Source organism: Panulirus ornatus, chromosome 66, assembly GCF_036320965.1.
Source record: "Panulirus ornatus isolate Po-2019 chromosome 66, ASM3632096v1, whole genome shotgun sequence".
In the NCBI taxonomy this organism is placed as follows: Eukaryota; Metazoa; Arthropoda; class Malacostraca; order Decapoda; family Palinuridae; genus Panulirus; species Panulirus ornatus.
Genome location: NC_092289.1, coordinates 13,023,262 through 13,048,273, shown reverse-complemented (window position 1 = coordinate 13,048,273; position 25,012 = coordinate 13,023,262). Strand labels below are relative to the sequence as shown.

The 25,012-nt window shown below is 40.0% G+C and overlaps 1 protein-coding gene across 4 annotated transcripts in view; it reads right to left on the bottom strand.

Moving 5' to 3' along the window:
• Positions 1–5,536: 5,536 nt before the first annotated feature.
• LOC139746768 (sodium- and chloride-dependent glycine transporter 1-like) overlaps positions 5,537–25,012 on the bottom strand; it is a 457,242-nt gene continuing 437,766 nt past the window's right edge. For all 4 annotated transcript variants that reach the window (XM_071658276.1, XM_071658275.1, XM_071658277.1 and 1 more), the window contains 2 exons: positions 11,012–11,123; positions 5,537–10,835 (listed from right to left, as the gene is read on the bottom strand). In XM_071658276.1, the coding sequence (XP_071514377.1) occupies positions 10,810–10,835; positions 11,012–11,123 (138 nt within the window). In that variant the 3' untranslated portion in view covers positions 5,537–10,809. The remainder of the gene's footprint in view (positions 10,836–11,011; positions 11,124–25,012) is intronic.

The following is a 25,012-nucleotide window of genomic DNA, read 5'->3' as shown; positions in this document are numbered from 1 at the left end:
ATCTACATAGGAAATATGCTTTATACTTGGTGTGTAATTTTTTTTTAATGTATTTGATAGTATCAGCTCACCAGTTTTGTACTTTTGCCAGCTGTTTGTTTCATGTGCTGTTCAGACAGAGCACTGATATCTCAAAGTATTTGATTTAGGTCATCTGATTCTTATAAGGATGATGTGCCTCTTGCTAGTAAGTTGAGAATGATTTGCCTTCCTTGGGACTGTTATAATGTACTGTATCTATCCTCATTCACAGTTCTATTGAGTTGGCTCTATCAACCTAAATTGGACATATATCTCGTCTTTGATTAATATTCTTAAACTGGACAGGCTGGAAAGACATAGATGCACGGTAGGAGCAAATCTGAAAAAGAAAATACACCACAGCAATTAGATTTTCCGAATTATTAATTTACTTAGTTCTTTGCAAATAGCTATTTGGGCAAAGGTGAGTGAGTAATCTCTGTTTTGTCTAGAACATTTTTTTCAGTGCTGTCGCAACTCTTCAAGTACATATTAGACATTAATGCTTACCATATGGAAAATTACAAGTTTTCTGTCAGCACAGATACTATATTTCATATGGGATGAGCAGGAGATGGGATTTGATGATAGGGTGGTGGATGAAGGGTGTTTAAATTAGGTTGGTGTATTAGTTGAGAGAGTCATGGAGAGTGGTTTGGTGAAGAGAGGAGGTGGTGACAGCCTTGTGTAAGATGAAATGCAGCACCTGGTATCGTGGTAGAACCTTTTTGTAGTTGATTGGTCAGTTGGAATTTTCAGTTTGTGTATGTTTCATGGTTAAGTGTGAAAGGATTAGCAGAATGCATGTGTGGTGCCATTGTACAAACTATACAGTCTGTTGAGTGCACCAGGTAAGTTTTATGGGAGAGTAGTGATTGAGAAGGAACAATATGGTTTCAGTAGTTGAGGATGTGTGGATTAGGTGTTTGCTTTAGAGAATGTGTGCAAGAAATACTTACAAGAAAAGGAAGGATCTGTGTGTGGCATTTATGGATTTGGAGAAAGCATGTGATACAGTGGAGAAGGTCTTAAGAATATATGATTTGAAAGGAAAGCTTCTAGAAGCAATAGAAAGTTTTTATCGAGGCATGTGTGAATGCTTCCAAGTGAAGGTTGGTCAGTAGCAAAGATGTGCAATATCACCATTGCTTCTTACTTTGTTTATGGATGGGGTGTTGAGGGAGGTAAATGCAAGAGTCTTGGAGAGACGAGTAAGTATACAGTCTATAGGGGATGAGGGGGCATGGGAGGTGTCATTTCTTGTTTGCTTATGACATAGCATTGGTGGTAGATCCGAGTGAAAAAGTAAAAAGTGGCAGAGGTTGGTAACTGAGTTTGAAAAAATGTGTGAAAGGAGGTAGTTTAAATGTGAATAAAAGCACAGGTTATGAGGTTTTGCAGGATAGAGACAGGTTAGTTGAGGTGTGGGTTTGAATGGAAAAATTTTGATGGAAGTAGTGAAGTGAAGCATTTTAGATATCTGGGAGTTGACTTAGCAGTGAATGGAACCATGGAAGCAGAAGTGAGTCACAGGGTTGGGGAGGGAGCAAAGGTTCTGGGAGCAATGAAGAATGTGTTGAAGGAGAGTTTATCTCGGAGAACAAAAATGGTATGTTTGAAGGAATAGTAGTCCCAGCAATATTATATGGTTTTATGGTTGAGAGGCATGGGCTATAGATAGGGTTGTATGGAGGAGGGTGGATGTGTTGGAAATGAAATGTTTGAGGACAATATGTGATGTGAGGTGGTTTGATTGAGTAGGTAATGAAAGGGTAAGAGAGATGTGTGGAAATATAAAGAGTTTGGTTGAGAGAACAGAAGAGAGTGTGTTGAAATGGCTTGGACAAGGGAGAGAATGAGAGGAAAGATTGACCGAGGATATATCTGTCAGAGGTGGAGTGAACAAGGAGAAGTGGGAGACTAAATTAGAAATGGAAGGATGGAGTGAAAACGATTTTGAGCAATTGGGGCCTGAACATACAAGAGAGTGAAAAGCGTGCAAGGAATAGAGCAAATTGGAATGATGTTGTATACTGGGGTTGATATACTGTCAGTGGACTGAACCAGGGCATGTAAAATGTCTGGGGTAAACCATAGAAAGGTCTGTGTGGCCTGGATGTGGATAGGGAGCTGTGGTTTTGGTGCATTACACGTGACAACTAGAGACTGAGTGTGAACGAATGTGGCCTTTTTGTCTGTTTTCCTGGCTCTGCTTCATTGAAGCAGGGGGTAGTGATGCTGTTTCCTGTGGGGTGGGGTAGCACCAGGAATGGATGAAGGCAAGCAAGTATGAATATGTACATGTGTTTAAATGCATATGTCTGTGTATGTGTATGTATGTACATGTGTATATGTTGATATTTATTTATTTATTATACTTTGTCGCTGTCTCCCGTGTTAGCGAGGTAGTGCAAGGAAACAGATGAAAGGATGGCCCAACCCACCCACATACACATGTATATACCTACATGTCCACACACGCACATATATGTACATACCTATACATATCACCATATACATATATATACACACACAGACATATTCTTATATACACATGTACATAATTCATAGTCTGCCCTTATTCATTCCCTCCCCCACATGTGCGCGAGGTAGCGCTAGGAAAAGACAATAAAGGCCACATTCGTTCACACTCAGTCTCTGGTTGTCATGTATAATGCACTGAAACCACAGCTCCCTTTCCACGTCCAGGTCCCACAAAACTTTCCATAGTTTACCCCAGACGCTTCACATGCCCTGGTTCAATCCATCGACTGCACGTCGACCCCGGTATACCACATTGTTCCAAGTCACTCTATTCCTTGCATGCCTTTCACCCTCCTGCATGTTCAGGCTGCGATCACTCAAAATCTTTTTCACTCCATCTTTCCACCTCCAATTTGGTTTCCCACTTCTCCTCATCCCCTCCACCTATGACACATATATCCTCTTTGTCAAACTTTCCTCACTCATTCTCACCATATGACCAAACCATTTCAAAACACCCTCTTCTGCTCTCTCAACCACTCTTTTTATTACCACACATCTCTCTTACCCTTTCATTACCATACAACTCTCTTACCCTTTCATTACTTACTCGATCAAACCTCCTCACACCACATATTGTCCTCAAACATCTCATTTCCAGCACATCCACCCTCCTCCACACAACTCTATCTATAGCCCACGCCTCGCTACCATATAACATTGTTGGAACCACTATTCCTTCAGACATACTCATTTTTGCTTTCCAAGATAACTTTCTCGACTTCCACACATTTTTCAACGCTCCCAGAACTTTTGCCCCCTCCCCCACCCTATGATTCACTCCTGCTTCCATGGTTCCATCCGCTGCCAAATCCACTTCCAGATATCTAAAACATTTCACTTCCTCCAGTTTTTCTCCATTCAAACTTACCTCCCAATTGACTTGTCCTTCAACCCTACTGTACCTAATAACCTTGCTCTTATTTACATTTACTCTCAGCTTTCTTCTTTCACTCACTTTACCAAATTCATTCACCAGCTTCTGCAGTTTCTCACCCGAATCAGCCACCAGCACTCTATCATCAGCGAACAACAACTGACTCACTTCCTAAGCTCTCTCATCCACAACAGACTGCATACTTGCCTCTCTTTCCAAAACTCTTGCATTCACCTCCCTAACAACCCCATCCATAAACAAATTAAACAACCATGGAGACATCACGCACCCCAGCCGCAAACCAACATTCACTGAGAATCAATCACTTTCCTCTCTTCCTACACGTACACATGCCTTACATCCTCGATAAAAACTTTTCACTGCTTCTAACAACTTACCTCCCACACCATATATTCTTGATACCTTTCACAGAGCATCTCTATCAACTCTTATCATATGCCTTCTCCAGATCCATAAATGCTACATACAAATCCATTTGCTTTCTAAGTATTTCTCACATACATTTTTCAAAGCAAACATCTGATCCACACATCTTCTACCACTTCTGAAACCACACTGCTTTTCCCCAGTCTGATGCTCTGTACATGCCTTCACCCCCTCAATCAATACCCTCCCATGTAATTTCCCAGGAATACGCAACAAACTTATACCTCTGTAATTTGAGCACTCACTCTTATCCCCTTTGCCTTTGTACAATGGCACTATGCAAGCATTCCGCCAGTCCTCAGGCACCTCACCATGAGTCATGCATATATTAAATAACCTTACCAACCAGTGAACAACACAGTCACCCCTTTTTTAATAAATTCTCCTGCATTACCATCCAAACCCGCTGCCTTGCCGGCTTTCATCTTCCGCAAAGCTTTTACTACCTCTTCTCTGTTTATCAAATCATTCTCCCTAACCCTCTCACTTTGCACACCACCTTGACCAACACACCCTATATCTGCCACTCTGTCATCAAACACATTCAACAAACCTTCAAAATACTCACTCCATCTCCTTCTCACATCACCACTACTTGTTCCCTTGTCTTATGCATTTTAGTTACCTCCTTCAAAACATATTTTTTATTCTCCTAAAATTTAATGATACTCTCTCACCCTAACTCTCATTTGACCTCTTTTTGCCCCTTTTGTGCATTTATGTATATATATGAGCAGATAGGTCATTCTTTGTATGTTTCCTGGTGCTACCTAGCTGGTGTGGGAAAAGGTGATTAAGTATAATAAATAACAAAATAGTGTTTTAGATACTTAGGAGTGGACATGACAACAAATAGAACCAAAGAAGTCATAGGATGGTTGAAAGAGCAAAGCTTCTTGGAGCATTGAAGAATTTGTGGAAAGAGAGGTTGTTATTTGGAAAGGCAAAATTGTTGTATGGTGCTAGACATAGGCTATACATATGAATGTGTAGAGGAAGGTGGATGTGCTGAAATTGAAACTTTTGAGGATGAAATATAATGTGAGGAGGTTTGATTAAGTAATAAAAGGATAAGAGATAATAAAAAAGAGCATGGTTAAGAAATAGCTGAAGAGGGTGTGTTGAAATGGCTCGGACAAACGGAGAGAATGAGTGAGGAGAGGTGAACAAGGAGAAAAGGGAGACAAAATTGGATATGGAAGGATGAAGTGAAAAAATTGAGTGGGCGGGGCCTAAACATGCAGAAGGTGAAAGGTTTTCATAGGATAGAGTAAATTGGAATGATGTGGTATACAGGGGTTAACCTGCTGTCATGGACCGAACCAAGGCATGTAAAACAGCTGTGGGAAGCTGTGGAAAGGTCTGTTTAAGGCCTGGTTGTGAATAGGGGGTTGTGGTTTCGGTGCATCGCACATGACAGCTAGAGAATGGATGTGAGCAAATGCAGTCTTTCTTTGTCTGTGGCAATCAAGTATTAATAAGAAAAAAGAAAAATTCATGTGCTACTTCTTTCTTTGTATGCTGCACTTTAGTGATTGTGAAAGCTTCTTGTGCATCCAAAGTTGGTGTGTTCATTGAATATTTATGATTATAATGAAATATCAGGTTTAAATACGATTGGTAGGTTACCAGCATAAATAAACTCAGTTTTTTGATACTTTACAATTTTTATTGAATTTTTATACCACAGTATATGACTTTTATAATGATATTTCAAGCAATACAGAAAGTGAGTGAATTTTCAATTAGTCACTGAAAATAAGATGAAAGTGAAATAAAAGTCTAAGAAGGGCAAGAATAATTGCAAAAGTGAAAAATAATGCCATGAGTAAATATTTTCACAATAATTGTGTTAATCACCTATCAGTGCTCAGAAATATTAATACAAACATGATAACTGGGCATATTAATGAAATCAATAGTCTTGGTTAATCACCAGTACAGAACAGTTTTCTACAATTGTGATTCTTTATAAGAAATACCAAATGACCTAGTATTAAATCAATAAAACATACTAAGTCAGTTTGAAATATATTTCAAACTTTTATTAGGAATTATTCTGGTAATCTAGTATGTGGTCAAGAAAAGAGCAGTGCATAAGGATTCACCTTACAGAAAGCCCTAAAATTATGTAATTAAGAAATTTACACAGGCTGATAAAAGCAGAGAAGAAATAGTGAATGTAATTTCCAAATGAATCACAGAAACAAGAGGAATATCTCAAACATAACTGAGCACATAAGACCTGTAACTAGTTCTTGTGCCAAGAAAAGTTCTGAATGATTCTAAAACCAAAGCCACAGGACAAATGTTTGCTCAGATATCCTCATTTTTCAATAAACTTTTATGTGTATATCATTATCTGAAAAACTAGAATGCATACCATGAGATATGTAAGAAATTGAGTTTGCTGCTCCAAAATGCAATAAGTACCCGTCATCCCTATTTTTCAGTAACAAACCCTATCTAAACGGAAAAAAATTCACATTGGGATAACTAACTCCTACGTCTTGTAATTCATACAAACATACATCTCACAAAAACATTCACTTTAGACTTGATTCCAGAGCCTGTTACAGTCATTCTCAGAGATGATGCTTTAAAGTCCCAGTTCATCATATTTGGGAACCATTTATTACCATGCAGATGTATACTTCATTAGTTGATAAAACTGTGAAAATAATGACTTTAGTGGCAATTGCAAAAGTGAACACTGTAAAGGAGAGATTTGGCTGTATGGAAATATGTCAGACTTCAAATTACCTGACTCCATGTGAAATTTTTTTGGGACCTTCAGTGTGAGAAAGAATTATATACTTCTGACTCCTTCCATTTCACATTCACATTCACATTGAAGTTATTTAATCAAGTATGACACAGAAATCTTGTGGGAGCTGCTTGTGTTATATTAAGTAACTTCATAGTCCTGAACAACACTAAGATTATGAGGTTCTGTATCACGTATCCTGTCACAGTCGTGGTTGCAGGGGAAGACAGCAATGAGTACAGTACTTGTTTGCTTAATAATCTTGACTCCTCTATATGAAGAGTGTAGCGCATATTATTTCATTGTGGACCAAACAGTGGGTGGCTTCATATGACCTAATAAATCACATTTATTATTTCTCATGAATTAGGAATGAGTAATGTACTTTGCTGCATCTTCCAAACTTGGAAATTTCTTGGCATCTATATACATAGCAATATACAAGAATTTATGTACATCAAAGTAAAGGGTATTGGCATACAAGGCATCACATGTCTTCAAAGTTAAATTCCAGTGTTGGAGTGTTATATGATTTACTGCATTTAAAAACTGAATTCACTCAAATTTATAAAGTGGTTACTTACATCCACATTCACAGTTTTATTTCAACACACAGATAATTTCAATGTGCATCATTGATTACGTACCATTGGATTTATTTTTACAATTTTTTTTTGGCTTGGTGAAATTTGCACAGTATCTCATGTCACAATCTTCCAAATGAATTACTTGTGTTGAATGTTTGCTTAAAGACAGAAGACTTGCAATTAAAAATACACCACCAGAAATAAACATCTTGAGCAGTATAAAAATAATGTTATCTGCATTGTTTTTCCAGATGAAAGCATTTGTAATTAGGTGACTGGTTGGCTTCTGACACCCATGGAAGCACTACCAATAGAAAAGCTTGGGGACTGCTCTTCCTCCAACTAATTGTTTTTCCTCTGCCCACACACACAGGGAGCACCACTTGCCATTCTAGTACATTCCATATCTCCATAAATTATCATTTTTCAAAAAATTGCTTCTTCCCTTTTTCCATGTGTTGTCCAATTCACCCTTCTAGTTCTCTACATCTTTTCCTTGTTCCCATACATTTATCATGCACAGGCTACTTTCCAGCCTCTCAGTCTTTCTTATCTACTGGTGCAAGTAAGTGGTACCTACTTCATTTATCTGGTAACCAAAGCAAAATGCAAAATTCTTCAGATGTTGAAATTATTGCTGTTTGATCTTAACACTTAAAGGTATGGAGATGGTCAGCAACCCAAATAGGTTAAATTATGCTTATGACACCTTTCCGTGAATGTAAGAGAGAGTATATATTTTTTGAATGCTAGTTTCTAAACTAAAACTAAAAATACTGATACTTGTTATGTCTCTGTTATCCTTAATACTTAAAAGAATTTACAATAGGAAAAAATTGATTTATATGTCCTTAATTTGGCATAACCATTACATCCATGTCATTGTGATATGGTCTTAAAAATACTATTGTCATTGCTAGTAGCATAGAGTTGATTGGTCATTAAGAAATGAATTTTTACTCATAATTCAAATCTGTATAGGCAATAAGCAATATGTGAAAGCTGAAAAATTAGCATACAAATGTGAAGCCAACAGGCAAGACGTAAGTTTAAAAGGAAATTTAGTTTATGTTGTATATAATGATACTTGAGTGTCCTAATCTAACAAGCAAGATAAAATACATAGTTCCCACTCGGCAGATTTCTTCTTTCCCTGTTTACATTTAAAATGATATTAGTAACATGCAAACTTTCTCCTAGAAGTCTTGGTTAATATGCAAACTGAATTTTTCTAAAATGTTGATATGTTTTCAGAACATACATGCTGAAAACAAAACAATCATTTACAAGTCTGAACATGGTTTGAATACAAATATTATTTCTTAACCCATTTCACAATCATGAAACATTCAACTTCATCATTTATAATTCATTTCTCTTTACTAAATATGCCAGTTTCCACTTAATACAGAGTGGCAAATGTAACACCTTTTTTCAAAAATTCCAGTCACTGTTACATCTCTGGATATATCAACTAATATAGCTTGAAGCATTCTCAAAAGCTTGGCACATTAGAAAATGGAGCTGACTTCTCATTTTTGTGTATCAGTAATTAAAATTTAATGGTGGCTTTAACAAAAAATCATATATATATATATATATATATATATATATATATATATATATATATATATATATATATATATATATATATATATATATATATATATATATATATATATAAACATGAAAAAGTGTTAAAAGGGATGGTCGATAATCAGGTAAAACACAAATGGAGACTATATTAAGATTGTGCTGAGATTTGAAATGTGTTGTTATCATTAAGACTGAACTGGCTAATGAAAATTAACTAATGTACTACTGGGAGAAAGTAAATCAAATAGTGGAATTCTATGTACTTGCATCAAACATCTTTGAAATATCAAGACAATTATTTCACTTGCAGTGGCTAAACTTGTAGAATATCTTGACTTGCATTAGAGCTGTTTGGATACCTATACTAAAAAAGCACAGATATATTCAGTAACTGAAATGTTTGAAAAAAAGATTGTGTGTCCCTTAGGGGTGTAGGTATTTGCTTCCTGTATAAAGACGGATGGGTCAAATTTACTTTCACAATACAGGAAACGTACTCTTCAGCGAAATAGATACAATATTTTACTGAAGTATATGAAGAATTTACATACACAAATTTTACTGAAGAATTTATTACATTCTTCACTATTACAATAAACATGATAATTATTTATGATAAAGTAATTTTGTTTTACAATGCCTAAAGGAGAATTCATGAAACAACTGTATCTTTGTGTAAGATGTGCACTTACAATGAATAATCATGTCTTCAATTATGCAAGTGTTATTTATTTTGATATATATAATAACATTCTAAAGATACAATAGATATCAAAAACAAAACAGTCTATATACATATTCTGAGATTGAATGCATTTGTATATAAATGCAAAGTTTTCCCTTCCACCGACATGATAATAATATTCAGGAACTGAAATTTCATCTTACAGTGAAATTTAGATTTCATCTGACTGTTATATAATCATGTACTTTAACACTACCAAGACTGATTTTCCTTCTCATAGTATGTTATACAATCAAATAATGGATTTTTTCATGAGAAAAAAAGGGTAGTATGAGAGGCATTACATATAAAGTAATATTCTACTTTGAATACAGGTATACTTTATTTTTGTTCTGGATTTTGACATCAAGGAAATAAACCCCAAATAAATGTGTGTATCTAACAAAAACTATGTAAAATTCAGTGCACAAAGTTTAAAAGCAACTTACAGTTTAATTCAGATTTACATATTTCAGTGTCATACATGTCAAAGGTTCAAGTATTCTTTACATACTTTGTAACACAAGATGTGATGTTGATCCTTACAGTTTAAGAATATGAGAAAATTAAAACTGTACTGAAGAAAATCTCATATGGAGTTGTCTCAAAATAGCAGCTTAGTATGAAAATGATAATGGTAAATATGGTATATCATCATCTAGCTTTATATTTGCATACAAAAATTTGACTGATACTTTTTGTAATGCCTCATCATATAGGTTTTGCATTGGGAAGGTACTGTAACCTTACTTTTTTAATTATACAACCGTGGAAATTATTGCAACGGTATTTAATTAATCATACAATCCTTTAATTTAGTGCATCTTGTTATGATAATTCTGGCTTCTTAAAGTTTACTACAGAAACATAACCAAAAGAATAGTATTTTCTTGACATAATACTATTCTATCGATTACTACACATTTACAATAGACAAGTAACATACAAGACACTGATAATTACTATATTAATTTGTAAGTTTGCTGCACTCACGAATGCAGCTCAGGAGCATTCTCCCATATTGTACCAGGGAACCGGGTAGAGGTACAGGTACACATCAACTCACTGGTGCTTTTCTCTAAGAGAAAAAGATCCCCATGGTAGTCTGTAATGTGTAAAATGCAACTATATCAACTATATTTCAAGAGGCTACATGCATTGTGGCTCTTGCTACTTCTTCATAGTCCAACCTGGTGTTCAGGATCTGTATCACTTCATGTACCAATCAAATTTGAAGAGGATTATCCTAGATCTTATTCCCTGTTTCTTCATCTGGAAAGAAAGCTGCCTATTAGGAGGTTATTCTGATATATCTACAAAATCTGCCTACAAGTGGATTTACTGGATGCAAAAAGTCAGTCATCATTACATTGTACTATGGATGTAAGGACAATGCATCTTTTACTATATGAACAGTATAACTCAAGAGCACAGAGTTATAAACTTACCAAAGGATGTCACTTTAAGGAGAGGCTTGGCACCAAATGAATCATTAGGTCTAATGCAAACCTCTGGAGGTGGGGCCCACTCTGGAAGAGGGCGAATCAGCTTCTTCAACCGCTGTAATATTCAAATATTCATTAGACTCTGAAAATCATTATTTATGATGCTTCCAGTAATTAAGCCATTTAATTCCTCAAAAAAGGATGGAAGCCATCCATAGCTGACTCACCAGGGAACAAGAAGGTTATCCATGTAGTTCTAATCTTTATGGGCTATGACTGAACTTCACACCCTAATATCACTAAATTTGTGTGGCTACTATGTATGTATGTAGGGTTGGAAAGTGAGCCATAGAGTAGATGAGAGGGATAAGGTGCTGGGTGCACTGAGGTGTGTGTGTGTGGAAAAAGAAGGCAATGATGGGTATGTTTGTTGGTATATTGATACCAACAGTGTTGTAAAGATGTGAGGCATAAGCCGTAGATAAAAAAAAAGTATCACGGAGAATGGATAACTTGATCAACCCTCCTCACACCTCATAGTGTCCTCAAGTATTTGATTTCCAACATCAATGGGACTACTACACCATCAAATGTACCCATCTTTGCCCAAACAACCACTTGTCTCTATTTCCACATGCTCGTTAAAGCACCCAGAATCTCAACCCCCTCCCCTCACCCACCTTGAGGCTTACTTCTGCTTCCAAGGTTCCATCTTCTGACATGTCCATTCCCAGGTATCTAAAGCACTCCAGTTCCTCCAGGTTTTCTGCATTCAAACTCATACTCCAATGACTATCTTTCTCCCCTGCTAAACTTTATAACATTACTTTCATATATGTTAACTCACAACTTCCTCTTTCCATGAAGTCTCCCAAAAATGCACCATCCTGCATATTCAGGCCCAAATCACTCCAAATCTTTTCACCACATACTTCCATCTCCAATGTGGTCTCCCCCTTCTCCTTGTTCCCTGTGCTTTTGACATGTATATCTTCTTTTTCAATCTCACCTCACTCATTCTCTCCATATGTCCAAATCATTTCAATACACACTTTTCAGCACGCAACTACTTACTTGTTCAAACAAACTCACATCATATAATGTCCTCAAACATTTCATTTCCAACACATCCACTCTCTTCTGCACATCCTCATACATATAACATTGTTAAAACCTTTAAATATAACCGTTTTTGCCCTTCCCTTCCACACATTCTTCAATCCTCAGAGAACCTTTGCTCCCTTACCCACCCTATGACTCACTTTCACTTTCTTCAATTCTTCTCCATTCAGTCACAGCTAATTTAACTTGTCCTTCTACCTTGCTAAACCTAATAACCTTACTTTTCTTCACATTTACTCTCAACCTCCTTTTACATACTCTTCCACTTGAATCTGCCACCAGTGACATAATCAGCAAACAGTTAACTTGCTTTTCAGCCCCCTTACTCAATACACACTGCATATTCACCCATCTCTCCAAGACTCATGCATTTACCTCTCTTAACACCCAAGCTATAAATAAATTAAACAGCCATGGTGACAAGGCATACTCCTGCCACAGACCAACCTTCACCTGAAACCAATCAGTCTCTTCCTTTTTGTACACATAACTTACAAACTTGATATATATTTATTTATCATACATAATCGCTATTTCCCGCATCAATGAGGCAGCACCAGGAAACAGAAGAAGAATGGCCCATCCACGCATAATACACACACACACACACACACACATATATATATATTTATTTTATTTTATTTATTTTGCTTTGTCGCTGTCTCCCGCATTTGCGAGGTAGCGCAAGGAAACAGACGAAAGAAATGGCACAACCCACCCCCATACACAATGTACCCACACACACACGCCCACACACGCAAATATACATACCTATACATCTCAATGTACACATATATATATATACACACACAGACACATACATATATACCCATGCACACAATTCACACTGCCTGCCCCTATTCATTCCCATAGCCACCTCGCCACACATGGAATACCATCCCCCTCCCCCTCATGTGTGCGAGGTAGCACTAGGAAAAGACAACAAAGGCCCCATTCGTTCACACTCAGTCTCCAGCTGTCACGCAATAATGCCCGAAACCACAGCTCCCTTTCCACATCCAGGCCCCACACAACTTTCCATGGTTTACCCCTGACGCTTCACATGCCCTGATTCAATCCACTGACAGCACGTCAACCCCGGTATACCACATCGATCCAATTCACTCTATTCCTTGCCCGCCTTTCACCCTCCTGCATGTTCAGGCCCCGATCACTCAAAGTCTTTTTCACTCCATCTTTCCACCTCCAATTTGATCTCCCACTTCTTATCGTTCCCTCCACCTCCGACACATATATCCTCTTGGTCAATCTTTACTCACTCATTCTCTCCATGTGCCCAGACCATTTCAAAACACCCTCTTCTGCTCTCTCAACCACGCTCTTTTTATTTCCACACATCTCTCTTACCCTTACATTACTTACTCGATCAAATCACCTCACACCACACATTGTCCTCAAACATCTCATTTCCAGCACATCCACCCTCCTGCGCACAACTCTATCCATAGCCCACGCCTCGCAACCATACAACATTGTTGGAACCACTATTCCTTCAAACATACTCATTTTTGCTTTCCGAGATAATGTTCTCGACTTCCACACATTCTTCAAGGCTCCCAGAATTTTCGCCCCCTCCCCCACCCTATGATTCACTTCCGCTTCCATGGTTCCATCCGCTGCCAGATCCACTCCCAGATATCTAAAACACTTTACTTCCTCCAGTTTTTCTCCATTCAAACTTACCTCCCAATTGACTTGACCCTCAACGCTACTGTACCTAATAACCTTGCTCTTATTCACATTTACTCTTAACTTTCTTCTTTCACACACTTTACCAAACTCAGTCACCAGCTTCTGCAGTTTCTCACATGAATCAGCCACCAGCGCTGTATCATCAGCGAACAACAACTGACTCACTTCCCAAGCTCTCTCATCCACAAGAGACTTCATACTTGCCCCTCTTTCCAAAACTCTTGCATTCACCTCCCTAACAACCCCATCCATAAACAAATTAAACAGCCCTGCCGCAAACCTACATTCACTGAGAACCAATCACTTTCCTCTCTTCCTACACGTACACATGCCTTACATCCTCGATAAAAACTTTTCACTGCTTCTAACAACTTGCCTCCCACACCATATATTCTTAATACCTTCCACAGAGCATCTCTATCAACTCTATCATATGCCTTCTCCAGATCCATAAATGCTACATACAAATCCATTTGCTTTTCTAAGTATTTCTCACATACATTCTTGAAAGCAAACACCTGATCCACACATCCTCTACCACTTCTGAAACCACACTGCTCTTCCCCAATCTGATGCTCTGTACATGCCTTCACCCTCTCAATCAATACCCTCCCATATAATTTACCAGGAATACTCAACAAACTTATACCTCTGTAATTTGAGCACTCACTCTTATCCCCTTTGCCCTTGTACAATGGCACTATGCACACATTCCACCAATTTCAGGCACCTCACCATGAGTCATACATACATTGAATAACCTTACCAACCAGTCAACAATACAGTCACCCCCTTTTTTAATAAATTCCACTGCAATACCATCCAAACTTGCTGCCTTGCCGGCTTTCATCTTCCGCAAAGCTTTTACTACCTTTGCATATATACATGTATGTAGCATTTATGGATCTGGAGAAAGCATATGATACAGTTGATAGAGATGCTCTGTGGAAGGTATTAAGAATATATGGTGTGGGAGGCAAGTTGTTAGAAGCAGTGAAAAGTTTTTATCGAGGATGTAAGGCATGTGTACGTGTAGGAAGAGAGGAAAGTGATTGGTTCTCAGTGAATGTAGGTTTGCGGCAGGGCTGTTTAATTTGTTTATGGATGGGGTTGTTAGGGAGGTGAATGCAAGAGTTTTGGAAAGAGGGGCAAGTATGAAGTCTCTTGTGGATGAGAGAGCTTGGGAAGTGAGTCAGTTGTTGTTCGCTGATGATACAGCGCTGGTGGCTGATTCATGTGAGAAACTGCAGAAGCTGGTGACTGAGTTTGGTAAAGTGTGTGAAAGAAGAAGGTTGAGAGTAAATGTGAATAAGAGCAAGGTTATTAGGTACAGTAGGGTTGAGGGTCAAGTCAATTGGGAGGTAAGTTTGAATGGAGAAAAACTGGAGGAAGTAAAGTGTTTTAGATATCTGGGAGTGGATCAGACAGCGGATGGAACCATGGAAGCGGAAGTGAATCATAGGTTGGGGGAGGGGGCGAATATTCTGGGAGCCTTGAAGAATGTTTGGAAGTCGAGAACACTATCTCGGAAAGCAAAAATGGGTATGTTTGAAGGAATAGTGGTTCCAACAATGTTGTATGGTTGCGAGGCGTGGGCTATGGATAGAGTTGTGCGCAGGAGGGTGGATGTGCTGGAAATGAGATGTTTTAGGACAATATGTGGTGTGAGGTGGTTTGATTGAGTAAGTAATGTAAGGGTAAGAGAGATGTGTGGAAATAAAAAGTGTGGTTGAGAGAGCAGAAGAGGGTGTTTTGAAATGGTTTGGTCACATGGAGAGAATGAGTGAGGAAAGATTGACCAAGAGGATATATGTGTCGGAGGTGGAGGGAACGAGGAGAAGAGGGAGACCAAATTGGAGGTGGAAAGATGGAGTGAAAAAGATTTTGAGTGATTGGGGCCTGAACATGCAAGAGGGTAAAAGGCATGCAAGGAATAGAGTGAATTGGAACGATGTGGTATACCGGGGTTGACGTGCTGTCAATGGATTGAACCAGGGCATGTGAAGCATCTGGGGTAACCCATGGAAAGTTCTGTAGGGCCTAGATGATGAAAGGGAGCTGTGGTTTCGGTGCATTATGACATGACAGCTAGAGACTGAGTGTGAACGAATGTGGCCTTTGTTGTCTTTTCATTGCGCTACCTCGTGCACATGCGGGGGAAGGGGGCTGTCATTTCATGTGTAGCGGGGTGGCAACAGGAATGAATAAGGGCAGACAGTATGAATTATGTACATGTGTATAAATGTATATGTCTGAGTGTGTTTATATATATATACGTTGAGATGTATAGGTATGTATATGTGCATGTGTGGACGTGCATGTATATACATGTGTATGTGGGTGGGTTGGGCCATTCTTTCGTCTGTTTCCTTGTGCTACCTCGCTAATGCAGGAGACAGTGACAAAGCAAAATAAATAAATAAATAAATATATTTATTTATTTCCCTTGTCTTACGCACTTTATTTACCTCCTTCCAAAACATCTTTTTATTTTCCCTAAAATTTAATGATACTCTCTCACCTCAACTCTCACTTGCCCTCTTTTTCACCTATTGCATCTTTCTCTTGACCTCCTGCCTCTTTTATACATCTCCCAGTCATTTGCATTATTTCCCTGCAAAAATCGTCGAAATGCCTCTCTCTTCTCTTTCACTAATAATCTTACTTCTTCATCCCACCACTCACTACCCTTTCTAATGTGCCCACCTCCCATGCTTCTCATGCCACAAGCATCTTTTGCGCAAGCCATCACTGCTTCCTTAAATACATTCCATTCCTCCCCCACTCCCCTTACCTCCTTTGTTTTCACCTTTTTCCATTCTGTACTCAGTCCCTCCTGGTACTTCCTCACACAAGTCTCCTTCCCAAGCTCACTTTCTCTCACCACTTTATTTTGCCTTGTCGCTGTCTCCTGCATTAGCGAGGTAGTGCAAGGAAACAGACGAAAGAATGGCCCAAACCATCCACATACACGAGTATATACATGCACGTCCACACACGCACATATACATACCTATACATCTCAATGTATAAATACATAAACACACTTAGACATATACATATATACACATGTACATAATTCATACTGTCTGCCCTTATTCATTCCCATCGCCACCCCGCCACACATGAAATGACAGCCCCCTCCCCCACATGTGCGTGAGGTAGCGCTAGGAAAAGACAACAAAGGCCACACTCGTTCACACTCAGTCTCTAGCTGTCATGTATAATGCACCAAAACCACAGCTCCCTTTCCACATCCAGGACCCACAAAACTTTCCATGGTTTACCGCAGATGCTTCACATGCCCTGGTTCAACCCACTGACAGCACGTTGATCCCGGTATACCACATCGTTCCAATTCACTCTACTCTTTGCATGCCTTTCACCCTCCTGCATGTACAGGCCCTGATCACTCAAAATCTTTTTCACTCCATCTTTCCACCTCCAGTTTGGTCTCCCACTTCTCCTCGTTGCCTCCACCTCTGACACATATATCCTCTTGGTCAATGTTTCCTCACTCATTCTCTCCATGTGACCAAACCATTTCAAAACACCCTCCTCTGCTCTCTCAACCACACTCTTTTTATTACCACACATCTCTCTTACCCTTTCATTACTTACACGATTAAGCCACCTCACACCACACATTGTCCTCAAACTTCTCATTTCCAGCACATCCACCCTCCTCCGCAAAACTATCTATAGCCCACACCTCGCAACCATATAACATTGTTGGAAGTACTATTCCTTCAAACATCCTCATTTTTGCTTTCCAGGATAACATTCTCGACTTCCACACATTTTTCAACGCTCCCAGACCTTTTGCCCCCTCCCCTACCCTATGATTCACTTCCACTTCCATAGTGCCAAAGCCACTCCCAGATATCTAAAACACTTCACTTCCTCCAGTTTTCCTCCATTCAAACTTACCTCCCAATTGACTTGACCCTCAACCCTACTGCACCTAATTACCTTGCTCTTATTCACATTTACTCTTAACTTTCTTCTTTCACACACTTTACCAAACTCAGTCACCAGCTTCTGCAGTTTCTCAAATGAATCAGCCACCAGCGCTGTATCATCAGTGAACAACAACTGACTCACTTCCCAAGCTCTCTCATCCCCAACAGACTTCATATTTGCCCCTCTTTCCAAAACTCTTGCATTCACCTCCCTAACAACCCCATCCATAAACAAATTAAACAACCATGGAGACATCACACACCCCTGCCGCAAACCTACATTCACTGAGAACCAATCACTTTCATCTCTTCCTACACATACACATGCCTTACATCCTCGATAAAAACTTTTCACTGCTTCTAACAACTTGCCTCCCACACCATATATTCTTAATACCTTCCACAGAGCATCTCTATCAACTCTATCATATGCCTTCTCCAGATCCATAAATGCTACATACAAATCCATTTGCTTTTCTAAGTATTTCTCACATACATTCTTCAAAGCAAACACCTGATCCACACATCCTCTACCACTTCTGAAACCACACTGCTCTTCCCCAATCTGATGCTCTGTACATGCCTTCACCCTCTCAATCAATACCCTCCCATATAATTTACCAGGAATACCCAACAAACTTATACCTCTGTAATTTGCGCACTCACTCTTATCCCCTTTGCCTTTGTACAACGGCACTATGCATGCATTCCGCCAATCCTCAGGCACCTCACCATGAGTCATACATACATTAAATAACCTTACCAACCAGTCAATAATACAGCCCCCCCCCCCTTTTTTAATAAATTCCACTGCAATACCATCCACACCTGCTGCCTTGCCGGCTTTCATCTTCCGCAAAGCTTTTACTACCTCTTCTCTGTTTACCAAATCATTTTCCCTAACCCTCTCACTTTGCACACCACCTCGACCAAAACACCCTATATATGCCACTCTATCATCAAACACATTCAACAAACCTTCAAAATACTCACTCCACCTCCTTCTCACATCACCAGTACTTGTTATCACCTCCCCATTTGCGCCCTTCACTGAAGTTCCCATTTGCTCCCTTGTCTTACGCACTTTATTTACCTCCTTCCAGAACATCTTTTTATTCTCCATAAAATTTAATGATACTCTTTCACCCCAACTCTCATTAGCCCTCTTTTTCACCTCTTGCACCTTTCTCTTGACCTCCTGTCTTTCTTTTATACATCTCCCACTCAATTGCATTTTTTCCCTGCAAAAATCATCCAAATGCCTCTCTCTTCTCTTTCACTAATACTCTTACTTCTTCATCCCACCACTCACTACCCTTTCTAATCAACCCACCTCCCACTCTTCTCATGCCACAAGCATCTTTTGCGCAATCCATCACTGATTCCCTAAATACATCCCATTCCTCCCCCACTCCCCTTACTTCCATTGTTCTCACCTTTTTCCATTCTGTACTCAGTCTCTCCTGGTACTTCCTCACACAAGTCTCCTTCCCAAGCTCACTTACTCTCACCACCCTCTTCACCCGAACATTCACTCTTCTTTTCTGTAAACCCATACAAATCTTCACCTTAGCCTCCACAAGATAATGATCAGACATCCCTCCAGTTGCACCTCTCAGCACATTAACATCCAAAAGTCTCTCTTTCGCGCACCTGTCAATTAACACGTAATCCAATAACGCTCTCTGGCCATCTCTCCTACTTACATACGTATACTTATGTATATCTTGCTTTTTAAACCGGTATTCCCAATCACCAGTCCTTTTTCAGCACATAAATCTACAAGGTCTTCACAATTTCCATTTACAACACTGAACACCCCATGTATACCAATTATTCCCTCAACTGCCACATTACTCACCTTTGCATTCAAATCACCCATCACTATAACCCGGTCTCGTGCATCAAAACCACTAACACACTCATTCAGCTATATATATATATATATATATATATATATATATATTATCCCTGGGGATAGGGGATTAAGAATACTTCCCACGTATTTCCTGCGTGTCGTAGAAGGCGACTAAAAGGGGAGGGAGCGGGGGGCTGGAAATCCTCCCCTCTCTTTTTTTTTTTTTTTTTTAAATGATTTGGTAAACAGAGAAGAGGTAGTAAAAGCTTTGCGGAAGATGAAAGCCGGCAAGGCAGCAGGTTTGGATGGTATTGCAGTGGAATTTATTAAAAAAGGGGGTGACTGTATGTATTACTGACTTGTTGGTAAGGTTATTTAATGTATGTATGACTCATGGTGAGGTGCCTGAGGATTGGCGGAATGCATTTATAGTGCCATTGTACAAAGGTAAAGGGGATAAGAGTGAGTGCTCAAATTACAGAGGTATAAGTTTGTCGAGTATTCCTGGTAAATTATACGAGAGGGTATTGATTGAGAGGGTGAAGGCATGTACAGAGCATCAGATTAGGGAAGAGCAGTGTGGTTTCAGAAGTGGTAGAGGATGTGTGGATCAGGTGTTTGCTTTCAAGAATGTATGTGAGAAATACTTAGAAAAGCAAATGGATTTGTATGTAGCATTTATGGATCTGGAGAAGGCATATGATAGAGTTGATAGAGATGCTCTGTGGAAGGTATTAAGAATATATGGTGTGGGAGGCAAGTTGTCAGAAGCAGTGAAAAGTTTTTATCGAGGATGTAAGGCATGTGTACGTGTAGGAAGAGATGAAAGTGATTGGTTCTCAGTGAATGTAGGTTTGCGGCAGGGGTGTGTGATGTCTCCATGGTTGTTTAATTTGTTTATGGATGGGGTTGTTAGGGAGGTGAATGCAAGAGTTTTGGAAAGAGGGGCAAGTATGAAGTCTGTTGGGGATGAGAGAGCTTGGGAAGTGAGTCAGTTGTTGTTCGCTGATGATACAGCGCTGGTGGCTGATTCATGTGAGAAACTGCAGAAGCTGGTGACAGTTTGGTAAAGTGTGTGAAAGAAGAAAGTTAAGAGTAACTGTGAATAAGAGCAAGGTAATTAGGTACAGTAGGGTTGAAGGTCAAGTCAATTGGGAGGTAAGTTTGAATGGAGAAAAACTGGAGGAAGTAAAGTGTTTTAGATATCTGGGAGTGGATCTGGCAGCGGATGGAACCATGGAAGCAGAAGTGGATCATAGGATGGTGGAGGGGGCGAAAATCCTGGGAGCCTTGAAGAATGTGTGGAAGTCGAGAACATTTTCTCGAAAAGCAAAAATGGGTATGTTTGAAGGAATAGTGGTTCCAACAATGTTGTATGGTTGCGAGGCGTGGGCTATGGATAGAGTTGTGCGCAGGAGGGTGGATGTGCTGGAAATGAGATGTTTTAGGACAATATGTGGTGTGAGGTGGTTTGATTGAGTAAGTAATGTAAGGGTAAGAGAGATGTGTGGAAATAAAAAAAGTGTGGTGGTTGAGAGAGCAGAAGAGGGTGTTTTGAAATGGTTTGGGCACATGGAGAGAATGAGTGAGGAAAGATTGACCAAGAGGATATATGTGTCGGAGGTGGAGGGAACGAGGAGAAGTGGGAGACCAAATTGGAGGTGGAAAGATGGAGTGAAAAAGATTTTGAGTGATTGGGGCTCCTGAACATGCAAGAGGGTAAAAGGCATGCAAGGAATAGAGTGAATTGGAACGATGTGGTATACCGGGGTTGACGTGCTGTCAATGGATTGAACCAGGGCATGTGAAGCATCTGGGGTAACCCATGGAAAGTTCTGTAGGGCCTAGATGATGAAAGGGAGCTGTGGTTTCGGTGCATTATGACATGACAGCTGAGACTGAAGTTGTGAACGAATGTGGCCTTTGTTGTCTTTTCATTGCGCTACCTCGTGCACATACGGGGGCAGGGGGCAGTCTACATGTGGCTAGCGGTTGGTGGTCGGGTGGCAACAGGAATGAATAAGGGCAGACAGTATGAATTATGTACATGTGTATAAATTTAATATGTCTGAGTGTGTTTATATATATATACGTTGAGATGTATAGGTATGTATATGTGCATGTGTGGACGTGCATGTATATAACATGTGTTGAGGCGTGGGATGGTCAATCACTTCGACCGAGCCCTCGTATCATTTGCTCCAACCCACGAGGTAGCCGCATCCTGCCATTCTTTCGTCTGTTTCCTTGCGCTATCTTGCAAACGCGGGAGACAGCGACAAAGCAAAAAAAAAAAATATATATATATATATATATTTATTTATTTCCCTTGTCTTACGCACTTTATTTACCTCCTTCCAAAACATCTTTTTATTTTCCCTAAAATTTAATGATACTCTCTCACCTCAACTCTCACTTGCCCTCTTTTTCACCTATTGCATCTTTCTCTTGACCTCCTGCCTCTTTTATACATCTCCCAGTCATTTGCATTATTTCCCTGCAAAAATCGTCGAAATGCCTCTCTCTTCTCTTTCACTAATAATCTTACTCTTCATCCACCACTCACTACCCTTTCTAATGTGCCCACCTCCCATGCTTCTCATGCCACAAGCATCTTTTGCGCAAGCCATCACTGCTTCCTTAAATACATTCCATTCCTCCCCCACTCCCCTTACCTCCTTTGTTTTCACCTTTTTCATTCTGTACTCAGTCCCTCCTGGTACTTCCTCACACAAGTCTCCTTCCCAAGCTCACTTTCTCTCACCACTTATTTTGCCTTGTCGCTGTCTCCCGCATTTGCGAGGTAGCGCAAGGAAACAGACGAAAGAATGGCCCCACCCAAAACCATCCACTTACACGAGCTATATTCATGCACGGCCCACTAACGAATAAATTTACTACAGTTATCCTGAGATTGGGTGGTCTAGTATGTTTATCATCTGTGTCTGTGGCATTTGTGTATCATACCGCGGGTATGTTGGATCGTCGCTGGGCAGTTGACAAGGCGGAGGAATGGCATTAGACAACCCGCACACATGACCCAATGTCCAGCCCCCATCACCCAACCATCCGTGCGGTCGACGGGCGCCGGCCGCCGCAGGCCGGGTAGCGCCATACGGGCGACCAATAAAAAAAGGAAAATAACGGAAAACACAAAGGCCAAACTCCGTTCTCACAACTCCAGTCTCTAAGCTGTCATGTTTATTGCACCAAATATACGCTCCTTTACCACATCCCAGGGACCACTCCAAAAACTTCTCCATAGGTTTTACCGCAGAGATGCTTCACATTGCCCTGATTCAATCCACTGACAGCACGTCGACCCCAGTATACCACATCGTTCCAATTCACTCTACTCTTTGCATGCCTTCACCCTCCTGCATGTACAGGCCCTGATCACTCAAAATCTTTTTCACTCCATCTTTCCACCTCCAGTTTGGTCTCCCACTTCTCCTCGTTGCCTCCACCTCTGACACATATATCCTCTTGGTCAATGTTTCCTCACTCATTCTCTCCATGTGACCAAACCATTTCAAAACACCCTCCTCTGCTCTCTCAACCACACTCTTTTTATTACCACACATCTCTCTTACCCTTTCATTACTTACACGATTAAAGCCACCTCACACCACACAATGTCAACACCCCAACCTCAAACTTCTCATTTCCCAGGCACATCCACCCTCATCCGCATAAGTGCGAGTGCCAACTCCTAGCAAACATTTTTAATGGGGTGGGTAGTGGTAGTGGACGGGATTTTCAGTCACAGATGGTGGGAGGGCCTGGTGTTATGGCGAGTATACATGCATAAATTGTTGGGGTCTTTTAGAGCAATGAAAGTGGGCGCCAAGATGTCAGCAGTAACGTGAAGGCAAGGACATCGGCAAGAGGGGCCATTAGCCTCTCACATGTTACGATAAATAACGGCACTTCCGCAAGTTTTCCGACATTCAAACTTAACTCCCAATTGACTTGACCGATTCAAGTAGGTATGTTGGGTAAGGGAGAGTTGAATTCTTGGGTAGATGTAAGGGAAGGAGTGCTAAATAGGGTAATTTAGATGGATCACTGAGGAGGATGGGGAGATTCTTTGGTTGATGAATAATGAGAGGGTATGATGGGATTATTCTACTGTTAGCATAGTACCTTGAGCGAGACTCACATAATGTCGGGATGTGTGGCCAATTAGGGACACTAAACGAGTGATGCTTCAGCCCACTATTACAACCTCAGCACTGTTTATCATTTATGATTTATTCCTGGGAAGTTATTATCCCTCCAGGACGCTACAGTAATTGCACGGGAGTACCAAGCATCGTGCTGCGATTAAGTACACTTAAACATGCCGGACATCCTCGATTATAATCTTGTCACTGCTTCTAACAACTTGCCTCCCACACCATATATTCTTAATACCTTCCACAGAGCATCTCTATCAACTCTATCATATGCCTTCTCCAGATCCATAAATGCTACATACAAATCCATTTGCTTTTCTAAGTATTTCTCACATACATTCTTCAAAGCAAACACCTGATCCACACATCCTCTACCACTTCTGAAACCACACTGCTCTTCCCCAATCTGATGCTCTGTACATGCCTTCACCCTCTCAATCAATACCCTCCCATATAATTTACCAGGAATAACCCAACAAACTTATACCTCTGTAATTTGCGCACTCACTCTTATCCCCTTTGCCTTTGTACAACGGCACTATGCATGCATTCCGCCAATCCTCAGGCACCTCACCATGAGTCATACATACATTAAATAACCTTACCAACCAGTCAATAATACAGCCCCCCCCCCTTTTTTAATTAAATTCCACTGCAATACCATCCAAACTTGCTGCCTTGCCGGCTTTCATCTTCTGCAAAGCTTTTACTACCTCTTCTCTGTTTACCAAATCATTTTCCCTAACCCTCTCACTTTGCACACCACCTCGACCAAAACACCCTATATATGCCCATCTATCATCAACACATTCAACAAACTTCAAATACTACTCCACCTCTTCTCACATCACCAGTACTTGTTATCACCTCCCCATTTGCCTGGCCCTTCACTGAAGTTCCCATTTGCTCCCTTGTCTTACGCACTTTATTTACCTCCTTCCAGAACATCTTTTTATTTTCCCTAAAATTTAATGATACTCTCTCACCTCAACTCTCACTTGCCCTCTTTTTCACCTATTGCATCTTTCTCTTGACCTCCTGTCTTTCTTTTATACATCTCCCACTCAATTGCATTTTTTCCCTGCAAAAATCATCCAAATGCCTCTTCTTCTCTTTCACTAATACTCTTACTTCTTCATCCCACCACTCACTACCCTTTCTAATCAACCAC